Source organism: Panthera pardus, unplaced genomic scaffold, assembly GCF_024362965.1.
Source record: "Panthera pardus isolate Hobbes unplaced genomic scaffold, ASM2436296v1 HiC_scaffold_2, whole genome shotgun sequence".
Classification (NCBI taxonomy): Eukaryota; Metazoa; Chordata; class Mammalia; order Carnivora; family Felidae; genus Panthera; species Panthera pardus.
In genome coordinates, this window is record NW_026526765.1 from 123,225,417 (window position 1) to 123,252,872 (window position 27,456).

Below are 27,456 nucleotides of genomic sequence, written 5' to 3' on the forward strand. Positions count from 1 at the left end.
TTTATTTTTATTTTAAGTAGACCCCACACTCAACGTGGGGCTCAGACTCATGACCCTGAGATTAAGAGTCATGTACTCTATCCACTGAGCCCACCAGCTGTCCCTCACAGTTCACCTGGATTATTAAGTAGGAATGAGGTGACTAATCACTTCAATACAGGGGAGAGAAAGGGAGCTGTAAGCAGTGACCAATCATTACCAGGAAAGAAGTTTTGAACCTGGAGGGCGAGAACATGAGAGGCACAGTGCATTCTGACTAGGAAACTCCAGTAGTGAGAGCTGAATAATATGAGGGCAAATGTCCTCTGCCTGCCCCAGGGTAGACATGCCTTACATCGGTCCTAAGCTGTGGGAATAACATGGGTGAGGTTTGCAACTAGGATAGGTCTGTGACTTCATAAGCCAAAATGCACCCACTTTACCCTATTATCTTTGTGTCCTAGAAATAAAATAAAGGGTAACAAACACTGTAAAGTCTTTTAAAGGGAAGGAGGAAGAGGAAGCAGTTACCTATTTCCTTAGTAACCTCTACCATGTCCTGGTTTGGAAATGTATCTTGGCTAGGGAAATTCAATGGAAGACTCATCTGTGTATGTCTGAACAGAGTGGTTAACTTTCTTTTTAAGTTTATTTATTTATTTTGAGAGAAAGAGAGAGAGCATGTGCATGCACAGGGGAGGCAAAGAGAAAGTGGGAGAAAGAGAAGCCCAAGCAGGCTCTGCTCAGCACAGAGCCCGGTGTGGGGCTCGATTGTGAGATCACAACCTGAGCAGTTATCAAGAGCTGGACACTTACCCTCTTACCTGACTGAGTCACCCAGGTGCCTCTGAGTGGTTAACTTTCTAAATATCTGCTAGCTGGCAATTCACAAAACAAAGAGAAGCAACAATATGCTATTTTCTTCTGGATTTAGACTCTGCAAACTGATATGAGAGAGAAAGCCTAGAAGAAAACGTTTCACTCTGTTTCATTGCAACAATTCAAGTGGACTGAAAAATCTATTGGACTCTAAAATCTTCTAGGGCAAGGCTTGAAATCTACTCACGTCTATAGTTTCTGTTTGGCACACCGGGCCCAACACATTGGAGGTCATAAAAACTGGCTCTTGAGTGCAGGAAATCCAGGCTGGGCTGTGCAAACACACTTGCAACTTGACTTGGCACAATCACTCCCCATTTCCCAGCCTGTTTTCTTACTTTTAAAACAAGGTGGCTGGACTATTTGGCCTTCACTATCTTTTCTGCTCCTCATATTATACAGTCTAGATGTAAGAAAAAATGAACACAATCTTTTGAGTAGAGATCATTCTGGGTGAAAACCAGAGACAAGTCTTAGGGGAGTCTGATCAAGTCTTCTACATTCTCCGAACTTAGATTTTCCTGTGTATTAAGGGAAGAACGATCCCTACCTGGCCCTTGGTAGCTACTTGGTAGGTAAATTGGAAGAGTAAATGTGGAGATACTTGGGAAGTAAAAATACTCGGCAACTGCAGCAGACAATGTGGAATAACACCATCCCAGTCCCATTTCAAGATCAGGGCACTTTTTTTCCAGCTGTTAGGAGTGTTGGCTGCCAGGGGCTCATAGCTGGTTGATGACTGGTTGGTGGGGGTGGCAGGAGGATGTGAACCTCTTCCCTCAATTTTCTCCTTTGCCCAACCCTGCTTCCCTCACTCCTCACAGCTCTTCTTCCCAAGAGCAATCACCAGTAAACCTTCAGCATTCAAATCTCAGAGTCTTAGAGTCTATTTCCAACCTATAACAGCAATACTACAGCATTAAAAATATAGCTCAGATATATTTATTTAAGCCACACTGCAAAAAGCACATGACTTCCTAGTCGGATCCAGTACAAAAAAACTCCATCATTGAGACAGAACGCTCCTGATGACATAACAATGTCTAGAAGTACTGGATTCTGTTGGAACAGTTATTGTTATTCTGGCTGCCATGGACACTTAATTCAGCTGCTTATCATACTGGACTAATTAGGTCAAGAACATGAGTTTCACTCTAGGTAACTCAGTTGATGTCTCCATTCTAAGGCCACAAACTTCCCCCTGACTCTGGACAATGTCCTGCAAATATGAGCTGTTAGTCATAAGGTATTTATATCTGGGGGAGAGGAGGTGAACTGGTATTAATATGAGATTGCATGGCTTTTATCCTGAAACCGACATTGCCGTAATACATTAGCCATGTTGATTTTCCTGTTGCTAAATAGCTATCTTTTGAGAAGGTGTCAAGGATGAATTCACTTAATGCTGAATCCTGTTCTCTAGCAAACTATATTAGAGGGAGTTCTGCTGGAGGATCCTACTATTTATGCAAATACAAGACCCCACCTCTGACAGGAAATCTGAGCGCAGCCTCCTGCAGCCCCTGCAGCTTCCCTGAGACAGTATCTCTTCCTTGATGTCTAGACAACAGGATGGTGGCCATTTACAAGATAGCTTCCTCCCTATTCTAACATAGGATTAGACGGGCTCAAAGCAGAAACAGGTGGTGGGATGGGTGTCTTTCTTTTGCTTCTTCCCCCATCTTATGGGAGGGCAACTGACAAATCAACTCAGGCACACAGGCCCAGTTGGACAGAGGGATCATTTACTCAGTATCTTTCTTCCAGGGCTAGATGGGGCAGCATCTCAATCATATAGGGCACAAGGCAAACCTCCAAAAATCACCACCAAAAATTCACTACAGTTCAACAAATATTTCTAAAAGTAAGTAGAGAAAATTGATAGATGTCTGAGGCCAGCCCTAAGTAAAATAGTTTAGCAGATAAAGGATCATCGCAGGCCTCTTGGTCTACTTCATGCACACAATTCCCCCAAGCCAGGTTACTGCTACTCAGTTCTACTTGAATCTGTTGGAAATCATTGTGTGGCTCTGCTCAGCAGTCTCCCTCTGGATTTGTGGGTGTCCGTTATCACTTCTTTGAATTTCTTTCTACACTTACGTTGTCCTCCTTGAGAACTGCCTTAGAGATCCCAATTTCTCTTCTCTTATTTCCTTCCCAGTTGCTTCCTCACTCTTCCTGCTGGTTACTTTCCCCAAGCACCACCATCCTGAACCTTCTGAGCCCATAGCTTCCTTTTTTACCAGAGACTGAATTTGATAATGGGAATTATTTTGTTGAGTGGTTGGTGTGCTTCAGCCAAAGTTGGCACAGAAGTGTTCTAAATATTGAGGTTTGGAGTTCTAAGTTAGTCCTAGTGCTACAGTCATAGAAAGATTCATCCAGAAGTGTTAATTGAGGTGTAAATGAGATAATGGGTACATCTGCATGGCAATATCTGAGAAGGTTGCCATGCTGAGTCATTTTTTACTGATCTAGGACTAAGTAAGTTGTCTAGAAAAGGAGTGGGGAGTGAGGTTTTAGAGAATAATGAGAAAGGTTGTTGAGGTATCAAACACTTCCAAAAAACTGCAGCTTTCCAAATCTTGTCCAGCATTCTTGATCCTGGACTCTAGACCTAAGTAGGCCCATAATTCTCAATCCAATTACTCCCTACAGTGCTCTAGCACCCCCACTCCCAACCAGATACCTCTAACTTCATAGTACTCTGACATCTCTCAGTACCACCAGACCTTAGCCCTGTGCCCCCGGACTCAGAGGCATACCCTACCTTCCCCTGTCCATATTTTAGAGCAGTTTGTTTAATTTACCAAAACCAAATAAATAACCTTTTTACATTCAACCACCTAATGTATATCCCTGATCAGTTCCCTTGTCTGCAGAACACAAGTGGCTTCTTTAGGACCCACCCTTCTGTGAGCACACTGATCTCAAACACCCCAGGGCCACAGCTGACTGCACGGAATGCAGAGAACTCCATAGGACTGGAGCCTTTTACCTTTTCAGTTTGTGTCTCAGGCTGTTCATCTCCCTGTCCCGCCCCAACCTCCTAAATAGCTGCTGGTTGAAATCATAGTTGGCACACTGTTTTGGTCTTCCTGGTAAGATCTCAATGAATTCTAAGTAATATTTTGTTTGTGGATGTATATGATCACATTTCATTTTTGAAACCTGATCTTTAGCCATCCCAACTCGGCTGCAGGCATTCAGTCTGTAATAACACTGAGAACTGCTTTTATTCTTTGCTGGTCCCCATGCAGACCTGAGTGGGAAAAGGCAGGAATATTTCACTTGTCTTTTACTAATTTCCAAGGTCTTCTGAAAAGAAAGGAATGGCCAAGGAAATTACTGGGGTGGAACAGAGGAGAAAATCTCAGGGGTGCCCTGGAGTAGGATGGGATGGATGAAGGATAAGGAAGAGCAAAGATAGGGGATTTAACGCCGGCTCCAGTGCCTGCCCTTTTCTTCTTTCTCTGTCCCTGCCTCTAGAGGGACCTAGAGGTCCCTCTAATGATGCTGTGCTAGAGCAGATGGACGAAAAGGGGTGTATCCAGACTGCTCTCTAACTACGTAAATCGACCTCACTTTTCTATTTTCTTGGCTCTTAAATTATCAGGATTGGATTAGCATCCCCAAAACTTGTCTCTCAATCTCCAGGACCTAACACACTTTGCAGAGAACAGGCATTAGCGTATATTTTTAAAAGACATCCCCGAGATGAATAGTCATACTATCAACCCCTAGACTAGTTTGCAGCATCTTTCCCAGGCAGGATCTCATCGCGCCTCCTTGAACGTCCCCAGTGTTAGGCGAGGCCGAAGCCATTATCCCCACTCCACAGAAGCAAGTGTGGTCCGAGTAGCCCATCAGCCAACCAGCAGCAACAAACCACCACAAACCTCACTTCCAAAGACCAAGCCCCTCGTACAGCTACAATTCGGCTGGCCCCTCGCGTGGAGCCTGCCGGGAGTTGTAGTCCAATGTACCGCAGCTCCTATGAGTTGGACTACAATGACCAGAATGCCCCGCGCTTCTTGCCCCGTCCCTTTCAGCCTCGGGCGCCCGGGAGGCTCGGCCGACCTGCTGATTGGGGACCGATATGGCTGCGACTCTGGGCAGCGGGGAGCGGTGGACAGAAGGTACCAGGTCCTTGCCGGAGGGTGGGACAAGGCAAAGTTCAGGACAGGGATGAGGCTCCTTAAGATGCCTGAGGGCTAAGTTCTTGGGCCTGAGGTAAGGGATGGAGGCCTATGATAAGATGCTGAGCCTGAGTAGTATTCCGAATTAGGTGGGGGACCGCCAGGGCAGGGGCTGAGATCTGGAAATCAGGAGCGCTGACTCAAGCAAAGGCACCGTCCAGGAGCCCAGAGTCACCCGTGATGACATTTTTGCCTCCGGCCCCCAGCCCCGCCTCCGCTAGTGCCCAACCTAGGGCCCACGGTGGTCGGGCCCCGTCCGTGCTTAGGTGTCCAGAAGGTTAGCAGAGTGATGAGGACCCCCTCCGCCCGGACTTGCTTTTCAGGCCCTTATCCTCGCCGCCAAACTAGGCCGCCTGACTCTACCTCTCCGTTTGGTCCTGTCCCTGCAGCCCGCATCAGGACCCGTAGGCTGACCTTTTCCATCCTGCAGTCAAGCAAAGAGTGTTGATTCAATACCTATTATGGGCCCAGCATTATGCTGATTGTGCATCAGGGATTTGACATCGATTTGGGCTCCTGAGATCACAGAACTCTGAGTCCACTGAGGGAGTATGATAGGTAAACAGACAATTATAAAACAGAGCCACTAAGTCCTGGGCTATACAGCAAGATCGTAGGTTTGAGAAGCACACTGACAGCTTGGGTGTCAGCGGAGGCCTTATGGAGAAAGTGTTATATATGATGGCACGAAGGATGTGTTGGAGTTAGGCTGACTTAGACGAAGAATGTTGCAGGCAGAGGGAACAGTATGTACAAGGCACAGAGGAAAGAGAAAGCATTGCTGATCTGAAAGGTGTTTGATCTGGCTAGAGCATAGACTGTAAAGGAGCAAGCATGTTGTGAAGGAGGAGGCTGGAAAGGTAGGCTGGGACTATGATATGAAATTTGGGGGAAGGGCAGTCCCTTGGGTAGTCACTAAGGGATTTTTGGCAGGAGAGATGTTTTAAAGCCTTTCCCAGATCTGCCTTCTTTGACTGGATTGCTATGGCCTTTTTTTTACATCCTCTCAGGTGTTAATTGAAACGTTTCCCTTCAAACTATAACCTCTTTGTGGTCAGAAGTAAGTCTTATCTGTACATCTCCTTGATCTACCTAGCCAAGTGTCTTATTCTATAGATGTTAGTTTAAAAGAACTGAGGAGGGCCTGGCTGACTCAGTCGAAGAATGTGTGAGTGTATTTTTTTTTTTTAATGTTTATTTATTTTTTGAGAGGGAGAGAGAGACAAAGCGTGAGCAGGTGAGGGGCAGAGAGAGAGGGAGACACAGAATCCAAAGCAGGCTCCAGGCTCTGAGCTGTCAGCACAGAGCCCCACACAAGGCTCAAACTCATGAACCATGAGATTATGACCTGAGCTGAAGTCAAACACTTAACTGTCTGAGCCACCCAGGTGCCCCTGTGTGTGACTCTTGATCTCAGGTTCTGAGTTCAAGCCCCATGTGGGCTGTAGAGGTTGCTGAAATAAATAAAACTTAAATAATAATAATAATAATAATAATAATAATAATAATAATAAAAGGACTGAACTCACCCTACTTTAAATCTTACTGGTAGGAGGCATTGCAACAACAAAAAACTATTTTATGAGCAGTGTCACTTCTGACCGTGGATCACAGAAAAATAGGCTTCTCCTGCACTGCACTAAAGGCAGAGTATTGGGCAGACACCTCCTGAAAGGCAAGCTATTGAGCACACGCCTCTTATGCTCCTTTTCTGGCTCAGATTCAAAATATTTGCTGAATATTTGCTGTGGACGTTATTATGCTTCATGTTTCTGGCATTGTATGTTTTTCACGGTTGCTTTCATATTTACTACATTGTCTTCTCAAGGAAGATGTTTGTTCAGTTTTATATGGATGCTTAAAAGTCACTATGATTCAGAGGTTTGGCCCTCACACTCATGCCTACAGGCAGCCTCCCTGATAGTTAGGGCAGGTAGCAAAGTTGATTGCAGATCAGAATGAGACCTAATGGAGGGGCTATTGCTTTGCAGCTTACATTGACGCAGTTAGAAGAAACAAATACCCAGAAGATAGACCTCCTGAAAGTCATGACCCCTGTGGTTGCTGTAACTGCATGAAAATGCAAAAGGAAAAGAAGTCTGAGAATGAGTGGAACCAAACCCGGCAGGGTGAGGGGAGTGCCACTTACACTGAGGAGCAGCTGCTTGGGGTACAAAGGTGAGTCTGTGATGGGACAAAATGAGTGATTTTAATGTAGAGTTCCTGACAAAATGTGTTATCTATTTCTTCTCAAGTATGCATGAAGCATTCTCCAGGATAGATCAGATGTTGGGCCACAAAGCAAGTGACAATAAAAGGATTAAAATCATACAGTGTATGTTTCTGAAATCAACAACAGAAGCAAATTTAGGAAATTCACAAATATGTGAAAATTAAGTAGTATGTTCGTAAATAACAAATAGGTCACAGAAGAAATCATAAGAAAAATTAGGAAATAACTTTGAGATGAATGAAAATGAAAATACAACATACCAAAATGTATAGGATACAGCTACAGCAATACTTAGAAGGACATTTATAGCTCTAAATGTTAATATATATATATATATATGTATATATGTATATATTTATTTACATTTATATTTACATTTATATTTAAAAATCTCAAATCAATAAGCTAATCTTCTACCTTAACAAACCAGAAAAAGAGTAAAAAGAATAAACTAAATCCAGGCAAGCAGAATGAAGGAAATAAAACAGAGTGGAAATAAATGAAATAGAGGTTAGAACAACAGAAAATCAATAAAACCAAAAGTTTTTTTTCCTAATGTTTATTTATTTATTTTGAGAGAGAGAGAGAGTGAGCTGCAGGAGGGGCAGAGGGAGAGGAGAGAGAAAATACAAGCAGGCTCCCCGCTGAAAGCATAGAGCCCAACTCAGAGCTTGATCCCATGAACCTTGAGATCATGACCTGAGCTGAAATCAGGAGTTGGACGCCCAACTGACTGAACCACCCAGGCACCCCTGAAAGTTGTTTTTTTTAAACATCAACAAAATTGACAAATCTTTAGCTAGGCTAACCAAGAAAAAGAAGACTCAAATAACTAAAATCAGAAATGAAAGAGGGGACATCACTACCAGTCTTACAATAGTAATAAAGATTTTAAAAGAATACTATGAACAAACGTATGTCAACAAATTAGATAACCTGGATGAAACAGACAAATTTGTAGAAAGGGACAAACTACTGAACTTATTCAAGAAGAAAAAGAAGATAGGGTGCCTGGGTGGCTCAGTCCTTAAGCATCAGCCTTCACCTCAGGTCATGATCCATGGTTCATGAATTAAAGTCCTACATTGGGTGAGCTCGAGCCCTGCTTTGGGTGAACACAAGCCCCACTTCAACTGAGCCCCACTTCTCTCTCTTTCTCTCTTTCTACCCCTCGTGGGGTTCTCTGTCTGTCTGCCCCTTGCTCACTTACTACCCCCGCTCAAAAAAAAAGAAGAAGACTGATGTCTGGGTGGCTCAGTTGGTTCTGCATGTGAACACTCTCTCTCTCAAAATAAACAAATATTAAAAAAAAAGAAAAAAGCATATGGACCTACTACAAATACAGAGACTGAATTAACATCAAAAAATTTCCCACAGAGGGGAGCCTGGGTGGCTCAATTGGTTAAGCATCCAACTCTTGGTTTCAGCTCAGGTCATGATCTCATGGTTTTGTGAGTTCCAGCCCCATAGTCGGGCTCTGCACTGGCAGCACAGAACCTGCTTGGGATTCTTTCTCTCTTCCTCTCTCTCTGCCCCTTCCCCACTCATGCTGTCTCTCAAAATAAATAAATAAACTTAAAAAATTTTTTTCCTACAAAGAAAAACCTACGTCCAGAAGCCTTCACTGGTGAATTCAACCAAATGTTTGAAGAAGAATCAATTAATCCTTTATAAACTATTACAAAAAATACAAAGAGAGAGGAATACATCCCAAATCATTCTAGGGGGCCAGTATTACCCTATAACTAAAAACAGACAAAAGACATCATAAGAAAACTAAACTATCAATCAATATCCCTTATGGGCATAGATTCTAGCGACATATAAAAACGTATGAAACGTATGAAGAGGATTATATACCTTGATCAAATGGTATTTATCCCAGGAGGTTAACACATGAAAATCAGTGTGATGCACCATATTAATAGGATAAGGGACAAAAGCCACATGATCATTTTAATAGGCGCAGAAAAAGCATTTGACAAAATTCAACATTTTCTTTCTTTTTTCGAGCACTCTTTCATGATAACAGTGCTTAACACCATAGGAATAGAAGCTTCTCAGCTGATAAAAACCATCTACCAAAAACCCACAGCTAACATCATCATACTTAATGGTAAACAACTGCATGATCTCCAAATCAAGAAAAAGACAAGTATGTTCACTCTAGTCACTTCTATTCAACCTTGTAGTAGAGGTTCGAGCCAGGGCACTTAAGTAAGAAAAAGAAATATAGAAATCATCCATGCAGATTGGAAAGAAATAAAACTGTATTCACAGATGAATGATATAATATAGAAAATCCTAAGGGATACACATGCACACACTCTTAGAACTAATAAATGAGTTCAACAAAGTTGCAAAATACAAGATCAGTATACAAAAATCATTGTTTTTCTATACCCTACAATGAACAATCCAAAAATAGAAAACAATTTCATTTACAACACCATCAAAAAAGTATAAAATGCTTAGGAATAAATTTAATGAAAGAAGTGTAAGATGTACATTGAAAACTACAAAACTTCATTTAAGGAAATTAAAGATCTAAATAAATGGGAAGATAGCCTGTGTTCATGGATTGTAAGAGTTAATATTGGAAATATGGTAATACTACTCAAATTGATCAGTAGATTCAACATATCAAATTCCTCACTGCCTTTTTTTTAATGTGAAATTTATTATCAAATTGGTTTCCATACAACACCCGGTGCTCATCCCAACAGGTGCCCTCCTCAATACCCATCACTTACCCTCCCATCACCTCACTGCCTTTTTTACAGAAATTGACAAGCTCATCCTAAAATTCATATGGTAATGCAAGGGACCCAGAATAGCCAAAACAGTCTTAAAAAAGAACAAAGTTGGAGAAGTCACACGTCCCAATTCAATTCAAAAACTTATTTCAAAGCTATAATAATGAAGATAGCGTAGACTAGCATAGGATAGACATGTAGATCAATTGAATAGACTTGAGAGTCTAGAAGTAAGTCTTTATATGTAGGGTCATTTGATTTTTTGACAAGAGTGCCAAGGCAGGGACGCCTCGCTTGCTCAGTCAGTAGAGCATGTGACTCTTGATCTCGGGGTCCTGAGTTTGAGCCCCACACTGGTTGTAGAAATAACTTTAAAAAAAACAAGGCAAAAAAAAAACAAAAACAAGGCAAGGCAATTTAACAGAAGAAAGAATTGTCTTTAATAAATGTGTTGAGACGCCTGGGTGGCTCAGATGTCTGGTTAAGTGTCTGACTCCTGATTTCGGCTCAGGTTATGATCTCACAGCTGGCGAGTTCCAGCCTCTCCCAGGGCTGCGTGGGAGTCTCTCTCTGCCCCTCTTGTGCCCCCTTCGGAGCAGTCTCTCCCTCTCTCTTTATGCTTCTCCCCCACTCATGCATGCACCCTCTCTAAACAAAAAAAAAAAAAAAAAAGATAAAAATGGGCAAAGGATCTAAATAGGCATTCCTCCAAAGAATATATACAAATGGCTCTAAAAAAAAAAAAAGAAGAAGATATACAAATGGCCAATAAGCATGTGAAAAGTTGCTCAGTATCATTATCATTAGTCATTAGGGAAATACAAACGAAACCCACAATGAGATACCACACCACCTCATACCCACTAGGATGGCAATAATCAAAAAGATGGACAATAGCAAGTGTTGATAGGAATGTGGAGAAATTGGAACCCTTGTATATCGCTTGTAGGAATGTAAAATTGTACATCCAGTTTGGAAAATAGAATGCCAGATCCTCAGAAAGTTTAAACATAGCACATGACCTAGCCACTTCCAGGTGTGTACCAAGAGAAATCAAAACATACTTCCACATAAAACATGAATGTTCAAACAGCATTATCCATAATACCCCCAGATGGAAACAACCTGCAAGCTGATTAATTGATGAATGGATAACAAAATTGGGAATATCCATACAATGAATACTGAATACTTTTTGGTAATAAAAGGAACCAAGTACTGATACATTCTACAACATTAATGAACCTTGAACATCATGCTAGTCAAAGAAGCCAGACACAAAAGTCCACGTATTGTATCATTCCTTTTATATGAAATGTCCAGAATGGCAGATTTATAGAGACAGTGGTTGCTAGAGGTTGGGAAGTAGAAAGAGGCCTGACTAATAATGAGTACGAGGTTTCTTTTGGAGTAATGAAAATTTCTGGAATTAGATAGTGTTGATGGGTGCACAACTCTGTGAATATACTTAAAAATCAATAAATTGTATATTTTAAAAGAATGAATTTTATGATATATGAATTATAGCTCAATAAAGCTGTTTTAAGACAAATAAAAGTTTATACAAAAGAGAGAAAGAGGCAGAGGAGTATCTGCCACGGAAGCAGGGATTGGAAACTGGGCTGGGAACCCAAAGGATCCCCATGGGCAGCTCTTGGAGAAGGACCATGACTGACATTCCAGACTCTGCTTTACAGTCCAGCCTGCGATGCTGACTTACTTTGAACTCTTCAGCAAGGCTCTGCCTAAACGGACTGTGTAGTTGCAAAAGACTGGAGACATCCTAAGTGCCCGTGATTAGGGGATATATATAATCCATAAAATACAATAATATGCAGCTTTTGAAAAGAATGACATAGATATACAATGGCCAATATTTATGTGTTACATGCTACCAAGCATTTTGATGAATACTTCATTTAAATCATAACAGCTCATGATACACAGTTGAAATTACTAGCCCATTTCAGAAGATAACACCAAGGCACAGAGGTTAAGTACACAGCAAGATAAGATCCCAACCAAGGCATCCTGACTCCAGAATTATGCTCTAATACAACATTTCTCTAAGTATGGCTTGGAAACCCCAAAACCATCAGGGGGTCTGCAAGTTTACAACAACTTTAATAATAATATAAACACATTATTTGCCTTTTTCACTCTCATTCTCTCGTGATTGTACTGTGGAATTTTTGAGAGGCTACCTGATATGCAGTTATATCATCACCATGTTTTAAAATTTCTTGTTTTCATTTCTAATTTGATAAATATTGATAGATACAACTCATATAAACAAAAGCTCTTTGGGGAACTTCAATAATTTTTAGGAGTATAAAAACTTCAGAGATTGGGGTACCTGGGTGGTGTGCGACTTGATTTTGGCCCTGACAGTGCAAAGCCTGCTTGGGATTCTCTCTCTCCCTTTCTCTCTACCCCTCCTCAAGTCATGCTTTCTCTCTCTTTCAAAATAAGTAAATAAACTTAAACAAACAAACAAAACTTCAGAGATCAAAAAGTCCAAGACTTTGGGTGCCTGGGTGGCTCGGTTGGTTAAGTGTCCAACTTTGGCACAGGTCACGATCTCTCAGTTCATGAGTTTGAGCCCTGAGTCGGGCTCTGCGGACAGCTCAGAGCCTGGAGCCTGCTTCAGATTCTGTCTCCCCCTCTCTTTGCCCCTCCCCCACTCACGCTCTATCTCTTTCTCTCAAAAATAAATAAACTTAAAAAAAAAAAAGTCCAGGACTGCCACTCTGGTCTACATTATTATCCTGTACTCGTTTCTGTATGTTATGGATCAATCTCTAAGATAAACTGTTGGTTTTTAAAATTTTTTTAATGTTTATTTATTTTTGAGTGAGAGAGTGTGTGAGAAAGGGGCAGAGAGAGAAGAGGAGAGAGAATCGCAAGCAGGCTCCATGCTATCAGTGTGGAGCCAGATGACCCAGGGCTCAATCTCAGGAACCATGAGATCTTGACCCGAGCTGAAATCAGGAGTTGGTAGCTTAACTGACTGAGCCACCCAGGTGCCCCAAACTGTTGGTTTTTTAAAAAACGATGTATAGGGGTGCCTGGGTGGCTCAGTCGGTTGGGTGTCTGACTTCGGCTCAGGTCATGATCTCACGGTCTGTGAGTTCGAGCCCCGTGTCGGGCTCTGTGCTGACAGCTCAGAGCCTGGAGCCTGTTTCAGACTCTGTGTCTCCCTGTCTCTCTGACCTTCCCCCATTCATGCTCTGTCTCTCTCTGTCTCAAAAAATGAATAAACGTTAAAAAAAATAAAAAATTAAAAAAATAAAAAATAAATAAAAAATGATGTATAAAAGTAATTACAATATGCTCCTATTTAGGTTTAGAAAAATGTGGAGACATGTCTATACACATACTCATGCTATACACAGCATTCACAGAAAACTTCTAATAGTGGTTGTCCTTAGGGTGGGAGCTTGAGGGGTAGGGAATGGGGAAGCAGTAAGTTTTTTAAGTTTGTTTGTGTTTGAGAGAGCACGAGCTGGGGAGGGGCAGAGAAAGAGCAAGGAGGAGAGAGAATCCCAAGCAAGCTCCACGCTGTGTGGTGCCCCACGCAGGGCTGGAACCCACAAACCATGAGATCATGACCCTAGCCAAAACCAAGAGTTGGATGCTGCACCGAGTGAGCCACCCAGGTGCCCCTATATATTAACTTTTTAAAACAAAGTTTTAAAAGGTAGCCATAAGGAAAATGAGAGAGAGAGAGAGAGAGAGAGAGAGAGAGAGAGAGAGAGAGAGAGAGAGAGAATAACTAGGGTGATTAGATGTTTCTTCTGGCTTTGCTATCCTGTGATTCAACTCTCAGGGGCTTAGCCTGCACCTTGATTTAAGGATGAGCATGTTTATTCTACCCACTTGCAGGGATTTAGGAAGAATAAAATATTAGATGTAAAAATACTTGGAAAGGCATTACGCTCTTGGTGGGAGGACGACATTGTTAATCAATTTGAATGTTTCATTAATGTATTCACCAATTTTCTTTTAGGTTTGTTTTGGGTTTGTTTTGGGCTCACATACCGGAGGATCAAGGTACTATTTTACAGTGAATTGCACAAAAGGGGACTTTGTAGACATACATGTTTCTGATGTGTCTTTTTAGGATCAAGAAATGCAGAAATTACTATGAAATTTTAGGCGTGTCTCGAAATGCCAGTGATGAAGAGCTTAAGAAAGCTTACCGAAAACTTGCCCTGAAATTTCACCCTGACAAGAATTGTGCTCCTGGAGCGACAGATGCTTTCAAAGGTCTGATCCTGAATAAATGTTTAATTCTGCCCTTCTTATGATATTTGGTCACAAGTCATTTTCAGCCTCCCCTGTAATTGTTTTATAATGCTACAAACAGGGCCTTTTTTCCTTTCACCTCTTAAATAGTAATAATCAGCATGGCTCCCTCCTGTTTTCATTCACTTATCTTAATTTCTTTCGGAAAAAAATATTTGGTTTCTCTGTAACAGTATGTTTTTATACTTAATACATAAATAAAAATCTTACTTAACAGCTTCACCCCCAGTGAAGCCATTGATTCAGTCAAGGATTATCAATGGTTGTTAAAACTGCTTGTGATGGGTTTTTGTTGAATAGGACCCATGATGTCAGAGTATCATCCTCCAGAATACTTACTGATGACAAAGCAGAAAAATTCCTTTACAATGGAGATATCTAGCTGTCACCACTTTAACCAAGTGATCCAACTTATTGTCACCAATACTGGCCCCACCTAACATTATGTGGTATGGCACCTCTGTGGTATTCTTGCCAAAATATTTGACCTGAATCTAATAATGAAGAAATCACTGGGGCATGTGGGTGGCTCAGTCGGATAGGCGTCTGACTTCGGCTCAGGTCATGATCTCACGGTTTGTGAATTCAAGCCCCGCATCAGGCTCTGTGTTGACAGCTCGGAGCCTGGAGCCTGCTTTGGATTCTGTGTCTCCCTCTCCCTCTCTCTCTCTCTCTCTCTGTCTCTCTCTCTCTCTGCTCCTCCCTCACTCATGCTCTCTCTCTCTCGAGAATAAATAAACATTAAAAAAATAATAATAATGAGGAAACAATCAAAATATGGGCCATTCTACAAAGAACACTGACCTGCTCTTCAAAAAAGTGAATATAATGAAAAGTAGAAAAGGTGGAGGGACTAATCTAGATGAAAAGAAATGAAAGGGATATAAAAGCAAATGCAATACACAGACCTTGCATGAATTGCATGAATTGATGTTAATTTTCTTAGCTATGATAACAGTACTGTGATCATGTAGAAGATTGTTTTAGGAGATACGTGCTGGAATATTTAGGGATGAAGTGCATAATATCTGCAGCCTACTTTCAAATGGTTCAGCAAAAGAAATGTATACATACTATATGTATTTATGTATGTGTGTATGTGTGTATGGAAAGTTGGGGGAAGCAATGTGGCAAAATGCTAACAATTTATGAATCAAGGGAAAGGGTGTTTTTCACTATTTTTTCAATGTTTCTGTTGATTTGGAATTTTTCTTAAGAAAAACATGATAGCTCTGAGAACACTTTAAAAGTCAACATTTATGTCAAAGGACAATCTCCCTGTATTGATGTGCCATTGTGAATCTTATCCTCCCCACAGTTTCTACATGGAAACAAATAGATAACCCACATTGTCTTTACATCTTCATGTAAAGTATCTCATAGATCAATGCCATATCTATGAGAAATCTGTCAGATTTCAAGGGATGTAATGTTGAAGCAACTCTAGTTAGCCTTTTTTGGTTTTTTTTCTGCTTAGCTTTTTTATTGCTATAAACATTTAATATAATTCCCTCACTAGAAGAATCATAAAGAAATGTTCCTTCTGACTATGTTTCTGATAGTGCTGACTGAATTAAAGGTAGGGATTGGGGATGTCTTAAAGATTTGTTTTTCGGGGAGCCTGGGTGGCTCAGTCGGTTGAGCATCCGACTTCAGCTCAGGTCATGATCTCACAGTTCATGGGTTCAAGCCCCATATCAGGCGCTGTGCTGACAGCTTGCTCAGAGCCTGCAGCCTGCTTCAGATTCCGTGTCTCCTTCTCTCTCTCTGCCCCTCCCCCACTCATGCTCTGTCCCTGTCTCTCAAAAATAAATAAATGTTAAAAAAAAAAAAGATTTGTTTTTCAAGGTTTCTTTGATTAGTGGTATTGATTTTATGTTTAAGTGAAATTAGACAAAATTTGTATGTTTGTGCATAGGGAGATGATGGTCAGCATGTGTAATCTATTCAGTTTTTGACCCATCACTGAGACATTGGAGATATATTTCTTAATTTCTTTTTTTTTTAAATTTTTTAAATATTTATTTTTGAGAGAGGGAGAGGCAGAGAGACAGTGTAAGCAGGGGAGGGGCAAAGAGAGAGGGAGACACAGAATCCAAAGCAGGCTTCAGGCTCTGAGCTGTCAGCACAGCCTGATGCGGGACTCGAACTCACAAGCTGCGAGATCATGACCTGAGCCGAAGTTGGACGCTTAACTGACCAAGCCACCCAGGTGCCCCTATATTTCTTAATTTCTAAAGACCACTTTCTAAAGTAAGCTGAAACGAGACTGTGATTAGTGAGGACTTTGCTTTTATTTATTTATTTTTAAAGTTTATTTATTTTGAGGAAGGAGGGGCAGAGAGAGAGGGAGAGAAAATACCAAGCAGGCTCCGTGCTGTGAGCGGAGAGCCTGACTCAGGCTCGATCTCATGAAGTCATGAGATCATGACCTGAGCCAAAATCAAGTCGGACACTTAACCAACTGAGTCACCCAGGTGCCCCAAGGACTCTGCTTTTAGCCAAGCTGTAATTGTACTGACTCTTTTATTCAAGAAACTGTTTATGACTTCACGCTAGAATACCACTGCTTATGTATGAACTGTTTCCAACCATAAAGTAATTGCTCTCAAGTGAAATAAGGACACATTTTTGATGAATGAAAGCAGTAGTTTTTAGCTCATTTTGAGTCCAGTATTGCTTCTGGCTTATCAAACTATATTGTGGAAAATGTCAAGGGCAAGAACTCTGGTGAACTCTCTAGGCCCAAGCACCTTTCCCTAGGCCCCTGTGAAGTCATCCAGCACCCAAAAACTCTGGGCTCTTCATTGCTGCTACAGTGATCACCCTCAGCTACAGCAAAGACTGTGTACTCAGGTATTTTTGGGTTTTGGTTGCAGCCATAGGAAATGCCTTTGCAGTTCTGAGTAATCCTGACAAGAGACTCCGCTATGATGAATATGGAGATGAACAGGTGACTTTTACTGCCCCTCGAGGCAGACCTTACAGCTATTACAGGGACTTTGAAGCAGACATCACTCCAGAAGAACTATTCAATGTCTTCTTTGGAGGACATTTTCCTACAGGTTAGTATTTCAAAATTGTCACTTAAAATTTTATCTCTCTCTCTCTATCTCTATATCTCAGCAAGTTCCTGTGTAAGGATCTGAATAGAGAGACTATGGTATGGTGGGAAGAGCAAGAAATTGGAATCAGATGAGCTTGGGTTTGAGGCAGGTCTCCAGCCTCCAACTGTGCATGATTTTAACCAAATCACCTGGTCTCTCTGATCCTATTTCCTCACCTGAGAAATGGGGCAGATAACCTCTGCTTCATAGGGCTGCTGTGAGAATTAGATTTTTAAGTGCTTTATAAATAAGTAGCAAGATGCCTATTATCATTATTGTAAAATAGCAGTTATATAAAGATAAAAGTTAGAAAAATACCCCTAGAGAGTTGGAAGTTGGAATAATTAAATGTCCAGGAAGTAAATTGAATTTTATGAGTTGCTATTAAAGATACTAGTGACATAATCTAATATTGGGCAAGGAAGCAGACATGAGCATATCAGACAGGATTCATGGCCCAAATGTTCTTTCTTTACTGGCCTTTTGGGGTTCTCTCACTCACTAGTTACAAAAGACTATTTATTTATTATTATTTTATTTGAGAGAGAGAGAGAGAGAGAGCGCACACGTGAGTGAGTGGAGGAAAAGGTCAGAGGGAGAGAGAGAGAATCTTAAGCAGGCTCCACGCCCAGCACAAAGCCTGATGTGGGGTCACAACCGTGAGATCATGACCTGAGCCAAAATCAAGAATGAGAAGCTTAACTGACTGAGCCACCCAGGTGCCCCACAAAGGACTATGTAAATAAAGGCAGGAGAGCTAAGCACATTCCATTTCTAACTGGTTCACTTGGCTTACCTACTATTTTATTTTTCTACTGACTAAAATTGGACAATACTCTACCCTCAAAGAACCTGGGAGGGAACAAACTGGAAACAAGCTTAGAAAAAGCAAGGAAAGAGTGTTTGCCATATCCTATACTATGTCTTTCTTTTTTTTCTTTCTTTTTGAATTTTGCATGTGCAAGCATGATTTTTATTTTATTTTATTATTATTTTTTAAAAATAATCTCTACACTCAACGTGGGGCTCAAACTCATGACCCCTAGATCAAGAGTTGCCTGCTCTACCGACTGAGCCAGCCAGGCGCCCTGCTATGTTTTCCTTTCTTTTCCAGGAAACATTCATATGTTTTCAAATGTGACAGATGACAGTCACTATTATCGCCGGCGGCACCGACATGAGAGGATGCAGACACGGAAGGAAGAAGAAGAAGAAGAAGAAAAGCCTCAGGTACCGAGGGAGAACAGCAGAACTGCTGCTCATAAACACTTGTACTGAGCTGACTTTTATGGTGCATATGATCAGGATTTAGAAGTTCAGTGCGAGTTATGTTGTTAAAATGTGTTTTAGGAGAGCAGAAGCAGTGGTAGGAAGAGGTGGATAATTGGCTCAAATAGGCCCGAATGGTACCTCCTTCCCCACCCATCCTTTGGTGGCTGTTCCAGGAAATCAGTTCTCCTGTGGGGCTGTCTTCATCAAAATTTTCTTCCCTGCAGAAAATAGGAACCCCCTTCAAAATACTCAGAACTAAAGGGAATTTAAAGTAAGGGATCTAGGGGGTCTCATGAAGCTCAAGGCAGGACGCACAGCTGGGTCTCATGACAGACAGGAACCAGAAACTAAGGTACAGTCAGGCACCTATACTGCCAGACTATTTGTGGCCAGATTGTCTCCACTTCTCCTGCCTCTCTGCATCTGTTTTATTCTCTCTAAGCAGCCTGGCTTGTTCTACTTCCTCTTGCAAACAGCAGCCTCCACTGCCTAAGAGTGTGTGTCCTTCAGGTGACTGCCTAGCAGTGAAAAGTGAATGTCAATTCCAAATTCCTAGGAGGGAAAATGTGATTATCCCTGCTGGGGTTAGATGTCCCCAGTCCATTCAGCTGTGGCCAAGGCATCAAAGCTACATAATACTAACATGGCCCTGTGAGGGTCACAGTCTGGGCAGACTCACCCAGCGTTGTCTGTTTCACTGGTCTTAGAAAACGGGGCTGCATGAGAATTACTGTGTGTCAATATAGGTTTTGGGTGGGTCTCCTTCAGCCTTCTCAGCACAGAGGACAGAGTGTTTGGTACTTCTCAGCAGAAAGTACAGACTTCCTAGAAGCCTTGGGCTTTGTGCAGTACATTGCAGTAATTTATTTGTATTTTCTTTGTGAAAACTATCCTATTTTCTGTAAGCTTTATATTAACGAAGACCACTTATACCAAATATTGTTTCCTCTTTTCCAGAATACGTATTCTGCATTTATTCAGTTACTTCCAGTTCTGGTGATTGTGATTATATCTGTTATTACTCAGCTGCTAGCTGCTAATCCCCCATATAGTCTATTCTATAAATCGTAAGTCATATATTTTTAAATCTTTCTTAACAACAATTTGGAGGGTGAAAGACTTGAACGTTTTGCTGGTACGATGCTAACATTTCATTTCCCCTTTGTAGAAAACACTGATTTTGTGTTTAAAGGAACAGCTGGATAGTAAAGAGCAGAGACTCAAAAATACTATAGGCAGTTTCCTGTGTGCTCAGGACATGGATTGTTTTGTTTTACAGCGACATCATCTGATCAGCCGCAGAACAGCAGCAACTGGTTTCTGAAAGATTAGTAGACTAACTTCAGTTTCAGATTAAATTCTTGTCATACCATGTGAGATTTAGAAAGGACCGAATTGAGCTTGTGATTGAATCGCTGGACCCCTCTGGGTCAGGAAAAGAGTATCTGAGATCTAGTGACTATTTTCTATTTAAGTAATTGCAAGAATAGGACATTTATTCATGACGAGGCTACAAAGTCAAACCATAGTATCACATTTCTTTGCTTTTACTGAAAATATAGAAATTCATTGTAATGTTTGTATTGCATGCAAATTATGAGCTCAGATAGGAATTTTTTGTTTCTTCAATTATTTCAATTAATTCAGCTTTCAAAGTTTGGTCCCCAGACCAGCATCATCAACATCAACTGCCAGCTTGTTAGAAAGGCAAACTCTTAAGCTTCACTCCATATATACTGAATCAGAAACTCTGAGGATGAGAACTAGCAATCTGAGTTTTAATAAGCCCTCCAAATAACTCTGGTCCATATTAACATTAGAGAATCACTGGATTAATTATTTTAAGTTAAATGAGAAATGAGTCATTACTCATTATTATAGTTTAGCAGACAAAAACCTTACAAAATGGGGGCACCTTGTTGAATCAGTAGAGCATTAGATTCTTGATCTCGGGGTTATGAGTTCGAGCCCCAAATTGAGTTTAGAGGTTACTTAAAATATTTTATTATTATTTTTTTAACATTTATCCATTTTTTGAGAGACAGAGACAGAGCATGGGCAGGGAAGGGACAAAGAGAGAAAGGGAGACGCAAAATCCAAAGCAGGCTCCAGGCTTCAGCACAGAGCCCAATGCGGGGCTCGAACCTACGAACCGTGAGCCAAAGTTGGACACTTAACCGACTGAGCCACCCAGGTGTCCCTTAAAATAAAATCTCTAAAAAAAATTTTTTTAAAAACTTACAAAATGTGGAAGCCATGGGGCATAATGGGGAAAAAAAGTCTTTTCTGGTGATCACTGTAGAATGAAGACTGTATTCTAGATCAGTATCTTCATTTTACATAAAGGAAAGCTGAGAATCAGAGAGAAGTTATTACTATCAGGTCACACTGGCCTGATTCCCTCTATTTTCCGACTTCCCATGTTCCCATTTGCCATTGCTACCTCCTTTCTTGTGCAGCTACTGCGGCAGGGAGGAACTTGCCCTGCTAACACCTTCCTAGACGGAGGTGGGAGAAGTCATGGCCTAAACACTGAGACATTCAGCAAAATCCTTAAGTAGAGAGATGAAAGGAGGAAGCTGGGAAAATGTCAAATATACCTCAGTCGAGATGGAATTTGTCTAGGTTAAGTAAAACTAGCTTGGATTTTGCATATTGCTATCACATTGTTTTAACTTGAATTTGAGATCCCTTCTATACTTCCTTATGGTTAGTATTTAGTTAACCCAGACCTACTGATGTTTCTGAGCACCATATGCCATTGGACAGATCAGACCCACAGAGAGTTAGTGCAAAAGCATTACTAAAATCTTTGTCTGATATTTTTGCAGTTCTCACTTAGCAGCTATGTGTGAAGTACTTTTTACATGTCCTAAAAATTGATACTAGGTTGGTTCTAAGCTGTTTGGTTATGTGTGAATAGTTTACTGTAACAATCAGTTCATTCAACCAACATTTACCAATAGCCCACTCTGTGCCAAGTACCATGCTAGGTCCTGCACAATATACAAAATTTTTTTAAACATTCAGCATTTAACTTTTAGCACAGAAAGCAATATAAGAGAGGTAAATCCTTTAAGAGAATAAAGTAACCATACCAAAGCTGAATTCACAGTATGACATGCTCATATAATGATGACATTACAGTCATTACTTTGCCAGGGAAATTATAAATGTTAGGTGTATTAGACATTGACACTTGTGTCTGCCCTATGAAAATGTGATTATGGTTATGACATCTATGCAGCCAGTGCTAAGAGTGATATTGCCAAATATAAAAAGCTTACCCGAGACTCTCTCTCCTTGTCTCAGGACCTTGGGCTACACCATCTCTAGAGAAACACAGAACCTGCAGGTGCCTTACTTTGTGGATAAAAACTTTGAGAAGGCCTACAGAGGAGCCTCTCTACGGGACCTGGAGAAGACGATAGAGAAGGATTACATTGATTACATCCAGACAAGTTGTTGGAAGGAGAAACAACAAAGTAAGATGTTCTAGAAGGGGCTTTCACTGGTGGTCGTACTTCCAACCCAAGGCATTCCCAGCTTCTGGGTCCATTCTTTCTCCTTGTTTGAGTCATACCTGTTTATGTGGACAGAGGCCCATTCAGGATACTACAAAAAAGTGAAGTTAATTGACAGGATCCATGTGGCCAGGACTTGGAAACCTTAGGAACTTAGTCATTCAGCCCTAGTTGCCTATCTTTGTGTCTCTGAGTGTCCACCTCTCTCTGTTCATCTGCCCGCCTGTCCTCTCTGCCAGCTGCCTGCCTTTGCTTCTTCAAGCTTTCCTTCTTCACAACCTGGCTTTGCCCTGGTTGGCTTTGGTTGCTGCCCTCGTCATCACTCTCCCAGCTTCCACAGCCCCACTAGTTACTGGCCCCTTTCTACATCACAAGCTTCCTCCATAAGTTCTCAGTCCTAGCTCGATTGGTCCACTTTCCTAATTCCACCCTCCCTACAGGGAAATCTGATCGATCCAGACCAAGTTTTTGAGCCAGACCAAAAGCCAGTTCTAGTTGGCTGTGGCCACATAGATCAAAATTGACCCCTCCTGGGTCTGCCCCTTCAGTAAGGGTGCGTTTGAGCAGGCCTTGAACTCTTTTCCCTCTCTGGAGACAGTGGGGGTAAAAGGGTCTGCCAGGTGGCTTCCAGTTCCAACCGAGTGTTAATGGGGAGTGCTGGTAGCAGGGGTAGTCCTGCCTCTCAGCCAACAGGTTCACTTTTCATCCCGTTTGAATTCCACAGATACACGTACACAATCATGTGCACACCACACACATGCATACCTTAATACCCATATCTTATAAAAACTTGGCTTTGGTTAATTTTTAAAAAGCAAACTAACTCATTTTTTAAAACAGTATTACTGGGTATTATTAAAGGTCTAACAGTGCCTGATGAAAGTAGCTCTTCTGTCACAGTGCTGCTAAGCCCTTGCTGACCCATCATGCATCCCCACCCTACCCCCAAGTTAATCTCTCCTTCCTGTGTGTTCTTAAAACACTTTGTTCATCCTGCTAACACAGTACTGTCTTCAGTGTTAGTGTTCTGTAGGTAAATGTCCATCTCACTGTTGGACTGTGGGTTCTCTGAGGATAAGAGCCATGGCTTACCAATCTCGTGTTCCAGGCCCCTGGCATGGTCCTTGATTCAGAACAGGTGCCCAACCAATAGCTTTTGAAGAGAGGATTCTCAGGACTGGAAAAAACGAAAATGTGGATTTAGAATCACAGATGGGGGTTAATGTCCTTACCCTGGCCTTTAGGGACCTTGTCTCTGCCCTCTATTTCAGTAGGGCAGAGCCCACCTGAACCCTCACGTGCACTAGGAGCTTGATAGGCAATTACCATGGGATGAAAGGGTAAATTAAGCAGGGGGAAGTTGCTTCAAAAATTTATTGAAAAATACTGAAAAACCTGAGGGGTCAGGAATTACCCTACCTCATGTCAAACTAGGTGTTGCAAGTTTCAAAAATCAGGAAAGAATTTTGGAGCAAGAAAAGGCTTTTGACAGAAAGGCATTTAACACATGGATCTAAGTCAGGTGACGGCCACAGTGTGTGTCCTAAAAGTCCCCATTGTACTGTGCCCTGGAGGGTTTTGCATTTGTTGCTTTGCACAAGAACTGGATGAAAACCTGTATTTCACATTCGTCAAACACACGCCCACCCACGTACACTCCCCAGCTGGATCTTATGGTAAGGATTACATCCAAGGTCGTTTTTTGGCTTATCTCCCCATCTCCATGAGGCTAGCTTCAGGCGTTTGGTCCTCTCTGGGTATAAATAAGAATCCAGTGGGTAAGCATGATGCATGTACCCACAAGTTCCGAACAGGGGGTGATCAGCACACACCCTTTAAAAGTCTATTTCTGGCATTTAAGGATGGTGGCTGTCCAGAGTCTCTGCACAACCCAAATGCCATCTGAGAATGAACGGCATCTGTCCTCCGGATCCAGCAGCAAGTGCAGCCAACAAGGTTAAATTTAGCACTTGGAGGTTGTAAAAATAAACCCACTTGAGAACAAAGTTCACTCTTGGCAACATATCGAATGGAAACTGTTTTTAGCAAAGTTAGCCATTGTCTTTTTAAAACTTTTGTTCATCTCTTTTCTCTGTTTTGCCTTAGAATGCTTAATCTGAGTGAATTTCTATGAGTAATCCCTTACGATGAACACTGATTGCCCTGTTTACTCCTTCACAGCTGCATCTAGATAATAAACCCAATGCCAGGGGAAGTGGCCATGCCACTGGGCTGATGGGACAAAAGTAACAGGCAGGATCTGCCTCCTGGCCTGACAGAGCTGAGCTGAGATCCTGGCCCTGCCTGGCAGAGGAGCATTTCTCTCCATGCCCTGGAGCAGGGTAGCACAGTGGGTAGAAGCTTAGGCTTTGAAATGGGGATAAAATGCACTTCCTCCTAGAGATGCTGTATGGGTCATAGAAGATGGTATGGGTATAATGCTTAGCATGGTATCTGGCACATATTAAATACCCGGTTCCTGATGGAGTCCAGGCCTTGCATAGTCTTGCTAGCCTGGATGTAGAACTGTCTCATGTGGCTGGATCCTGAGGATGGTTGGGATCCATTGTGGTCTTCCTGACCACATGAGAGCAGAGTGTTCTTGGGAGAGGCTCTGGGATGTGCTTCTTAAGCAATTTGCCTGAGTCAGTTTCCCTGGAAGCCTCAATACTCTGTCCTTCTATCACAGGTCAAGGGAAACATTTTGTGAAGAAGAAAAGCTGTTCTCTTGATGCCCCTCCTACAGATTTTTTTTTTTTTTACTTAGAAGTTACTGAATTTTGACAAAGTATGTCAAAAGTAACATATTAGTTGAATTGACCTTTTACTCATTGAAGGACAAAAGCATTCACTGACAGTTTGGAGAGAAGTTTCTCTAAGCCTAGTAATGGGCATTTGGGACTGGTTCCTTGAAACACTGACATTGTTGCAAAGTCATTGCTCTGGAGCAGGGGTCTCAACCTCTGGATCATTGAAACTTGGTTTTAATGAACCTTATGAAAAGCTGTGTGATAGTTTGAGAAAAGCATTCGTATATGTACAGTTCTCCTTTATCAGCCTCTTAGAGTGGGCTTCAGTGTAGAAAATAGTAAGAATCATGAGCCCTTAGTGTTTTGTAGAGTGAGATTCCAGGCAATAAGGCATTTAGGTAAGCTCAGCAAGCAAAAAACGTAAGGAAATCATTGCAAGGAAAAACAAAGCCACAGAAATCTGTTCCGTATACTGGCATAGCTGTGACTCCAGAGGACCAAAGGCATAGACTCATTTTACAGAGTCCTCCTGAACAGGTTTCCCACATGCCAGAGAAGCCAGAGAAATGGAGTTAGTGCAGTGGGCTGGCCTCAGGAGCGGAGGGCTCTCATTTGGGTGTGGCATACGTTCTCCAGGAAGCCTGCGAGCATGACTGTGCCAAGGCAAGCTCCTACTAGCAGGCAGTGCGGGCACCCTCGCCAGGGGGTGAGAGCGCATTGTTCTTGGGCCCAGGAGGCACACTGCTTGCCAAGCAACTGCTGGGCTAGGGCCCAGGCTCTGAGCCTCCATTGTAGAGGGAGGGTTCTCATGCGTGGCCACCCCTCACCCTGGAGTCCTGCACTTAATCTGCACTTTGGGCCTTACTTGGTGTAAATAGAATCATTGTGAGCAGAAATGCCAGACAGTGTTTTGTGTTGATAGAAACTTATTCAGAAACCAATGCCCATTGTTCCCCCTGGCTAAGTATTAATTCCTATTTCTAGTCAGTTTGCTGATTAATCAGAGACAGGTGCCTCTCGTCCCACCAAGAAAAACAAAATCTGTTGGCAGGATGATTCAGAATGGATAGACATATTTCAAAATGGTTAAAATAGCATTTTCACAAGTATGGTCCTTTAAACACGGAGTAGCTGCCTGCTGTCGGAGGCTTTCAGAAGCCACACGGCCCATCCAAGCGTTCCATCCTGTTAATACACAACACGTCTCTGGGGGTGCTTTTCAGGCTTTCCTTCCTAAGAACGTCTCTGAAACTTGACAAAGGAATGAAAAATAGAGGCAGCCAAACCACCGTTGAGTCGGGAAAGACAGCGGAGATTATATTCTGGTTAAAAATAGAATGACCTTCTCCACCATGAAGAGAAAATGAAATTCATTTAGTCAAGGAGCCAAAGGTCACTGGATCCAGATGATTTCACTTTTAAAAGAGCCCAGCTGCCTTTGGCCTTTGAGTTAGAGACCCCACATGTGGTGAGGGAATGAAGAAAGCCGCCAGCAACTTGGCCTTCTATAGAAGGCATACCCACTGGAGGGAGGCTCTGTGTCAGTTAGCATGTATGAGTTATGATCCAGCAACGCAGGGGACAGAATGGAGCAGCTGTCTTTGTTTCAGATGACAGGAACGGGCGATTGGCCTCCATTCTCTCCCGACTGCCATCTGAATGCCATTCGTAGGAAGGCCACGAAACGGAGTCTCCTCTTACTGCACACGTGCATGTTTCCTAAGTCTGGTGCCAAATGTTCTATTGATAAGAACTAAGTCCGGCGCTTTTATAATTGAGCACGGATACTGTAGGACTCTGGGACCACAGGTGTCCTTTAATCCTTAGCACCTGGTGTAGTATAGCTGCTGGATTCAGGTTTCTTGAATAAATGAGTAAGCGTTTCCTAAATTTAATTAAAAGAAAAAGCATGAAATAAAGTAAAAGGGGCTTTGACTCCAGAAATATTGAAACAAAACAAAGGAGGTTAACTCTCTTGATGAACTGTTACCTCTTTTATCTTTCAGAGTCGGAATTGACAAATTTGGCAGGATTATACAGAGATGAACGATTGAAACAGAAGGCAGAGTCACTGAAACTTGAAAACTGTGAAAAACTTTCCAAACTTATCGGCCTACGCAGAGGTGGCTGAGAGGATGATGGCCCTACACAGGGTCGGGGTTTTGCTACTTGTTACTATTTATGTTCCTAATTCCATTTTATAATACAAAATTAAGAAATGATGAACATTTTACAACTTGCTAACTTTGGTGGGCAGAGTTGAAGGCACTTGAGCATGGAGCCAGACTTGTCATCGCAGAATCTTTCCTGGGGATTGGCTCCAGGAGCCATGAACAGTTCATCTAAGTTGAATTAACGGCAGAGCGTTTGATGTAGTCCCCTTGCTCCGTGCCTACCCTGCCTCTAGGATTGGGATTCAGGCATCCCAGAGCAGATCTACATATTCTTC

The 27,456-nt window shown here is 41.9% G+C and overlaps 1 protein-coding gene and 1 long non-coding RNA gene across 5 annotated transcripts in view; one reads left to right on the forward strand and one right to left on the reverse strand.

Moving 5' to 3' along the window:
- LOC109252144 (uncharacterized) overlaps window positions 1-27,456 on the reverse strand; it is a 154,632-nt gene that overhangs the window by 10,779 nt on the left and 116,397 nt on the right. The gene's annotated exons all lie outside the window — the stretch shown is intronic.
- On the forward strand, window positions 1,998-27,229 carry DNAJC18 (DnaJ heat shock protein family (Hsp40) member C18). 4 transcript variants are annotated; one of them, XM_019424341.2, is made up of 9 exons: window positions 1,998-2,016; window positions 4,911-4,997; window positions 7,049-7,235; window positions 14,170-14,315; window positions 17,234-17,419; window positions 18,576-18,691; window positions 19,691-19,800; window positions 22,046-22,218; window positions 27,014-27,229. In XM_019424341.2, exons 2-9 carry the CDS (start codon window positions 4,958-4,960, stop codon window positions 27,136-27,138), a joined length of 1,083 nt encoding a protein of 360 aa, XP_019279886.1. In that variant the 5' UTR covers window positions 1,998-2,016; window positions 4,911-4,957; the 3' UTR covers window positions 27,139-27,229. The 4 variants fall into 4 exon arrangements, with proteins under 4 accessions (XP_019279886.1, XP_019279887.1, XP_019279884.1 ...); XM_019424342.2 differs by lacking the exons at window positions 1,998-2,016; window positions 27,014-27,229 and adding exons at window positions 2,036-2,104; window positions 24,119-25,054; XM_019424339.2 differs by lacking the exon at window positions 1,998-2,016 and adding an exon at window positions 2,084-2,104.

Excerpts from the sequence above, each read along its gene's own strand:
- DNAJC18 (XM_019424341.2), top strand. The coding sequence starts at position 4,958 with ATGGCTGCGACTCTGGGCAGCGGGGAGCGGTGGACAGAAG. Across the intron at positions 4,998-7,048 it reads CGGGGAGCGGTGGACAGAAG|CTTACATTGACGCAGTTAGA; the intron begins GTACCAGGTCCT and ends ATTGCTTTGCAG. Across the intron at positions 22,219-27,013 it reads TTGGAAGGAGAAACAACAAA|AGTCGGAATTGACAAATTTG; the intron begins GTAAGATGTTCT and ends TTTATCTTTCAG.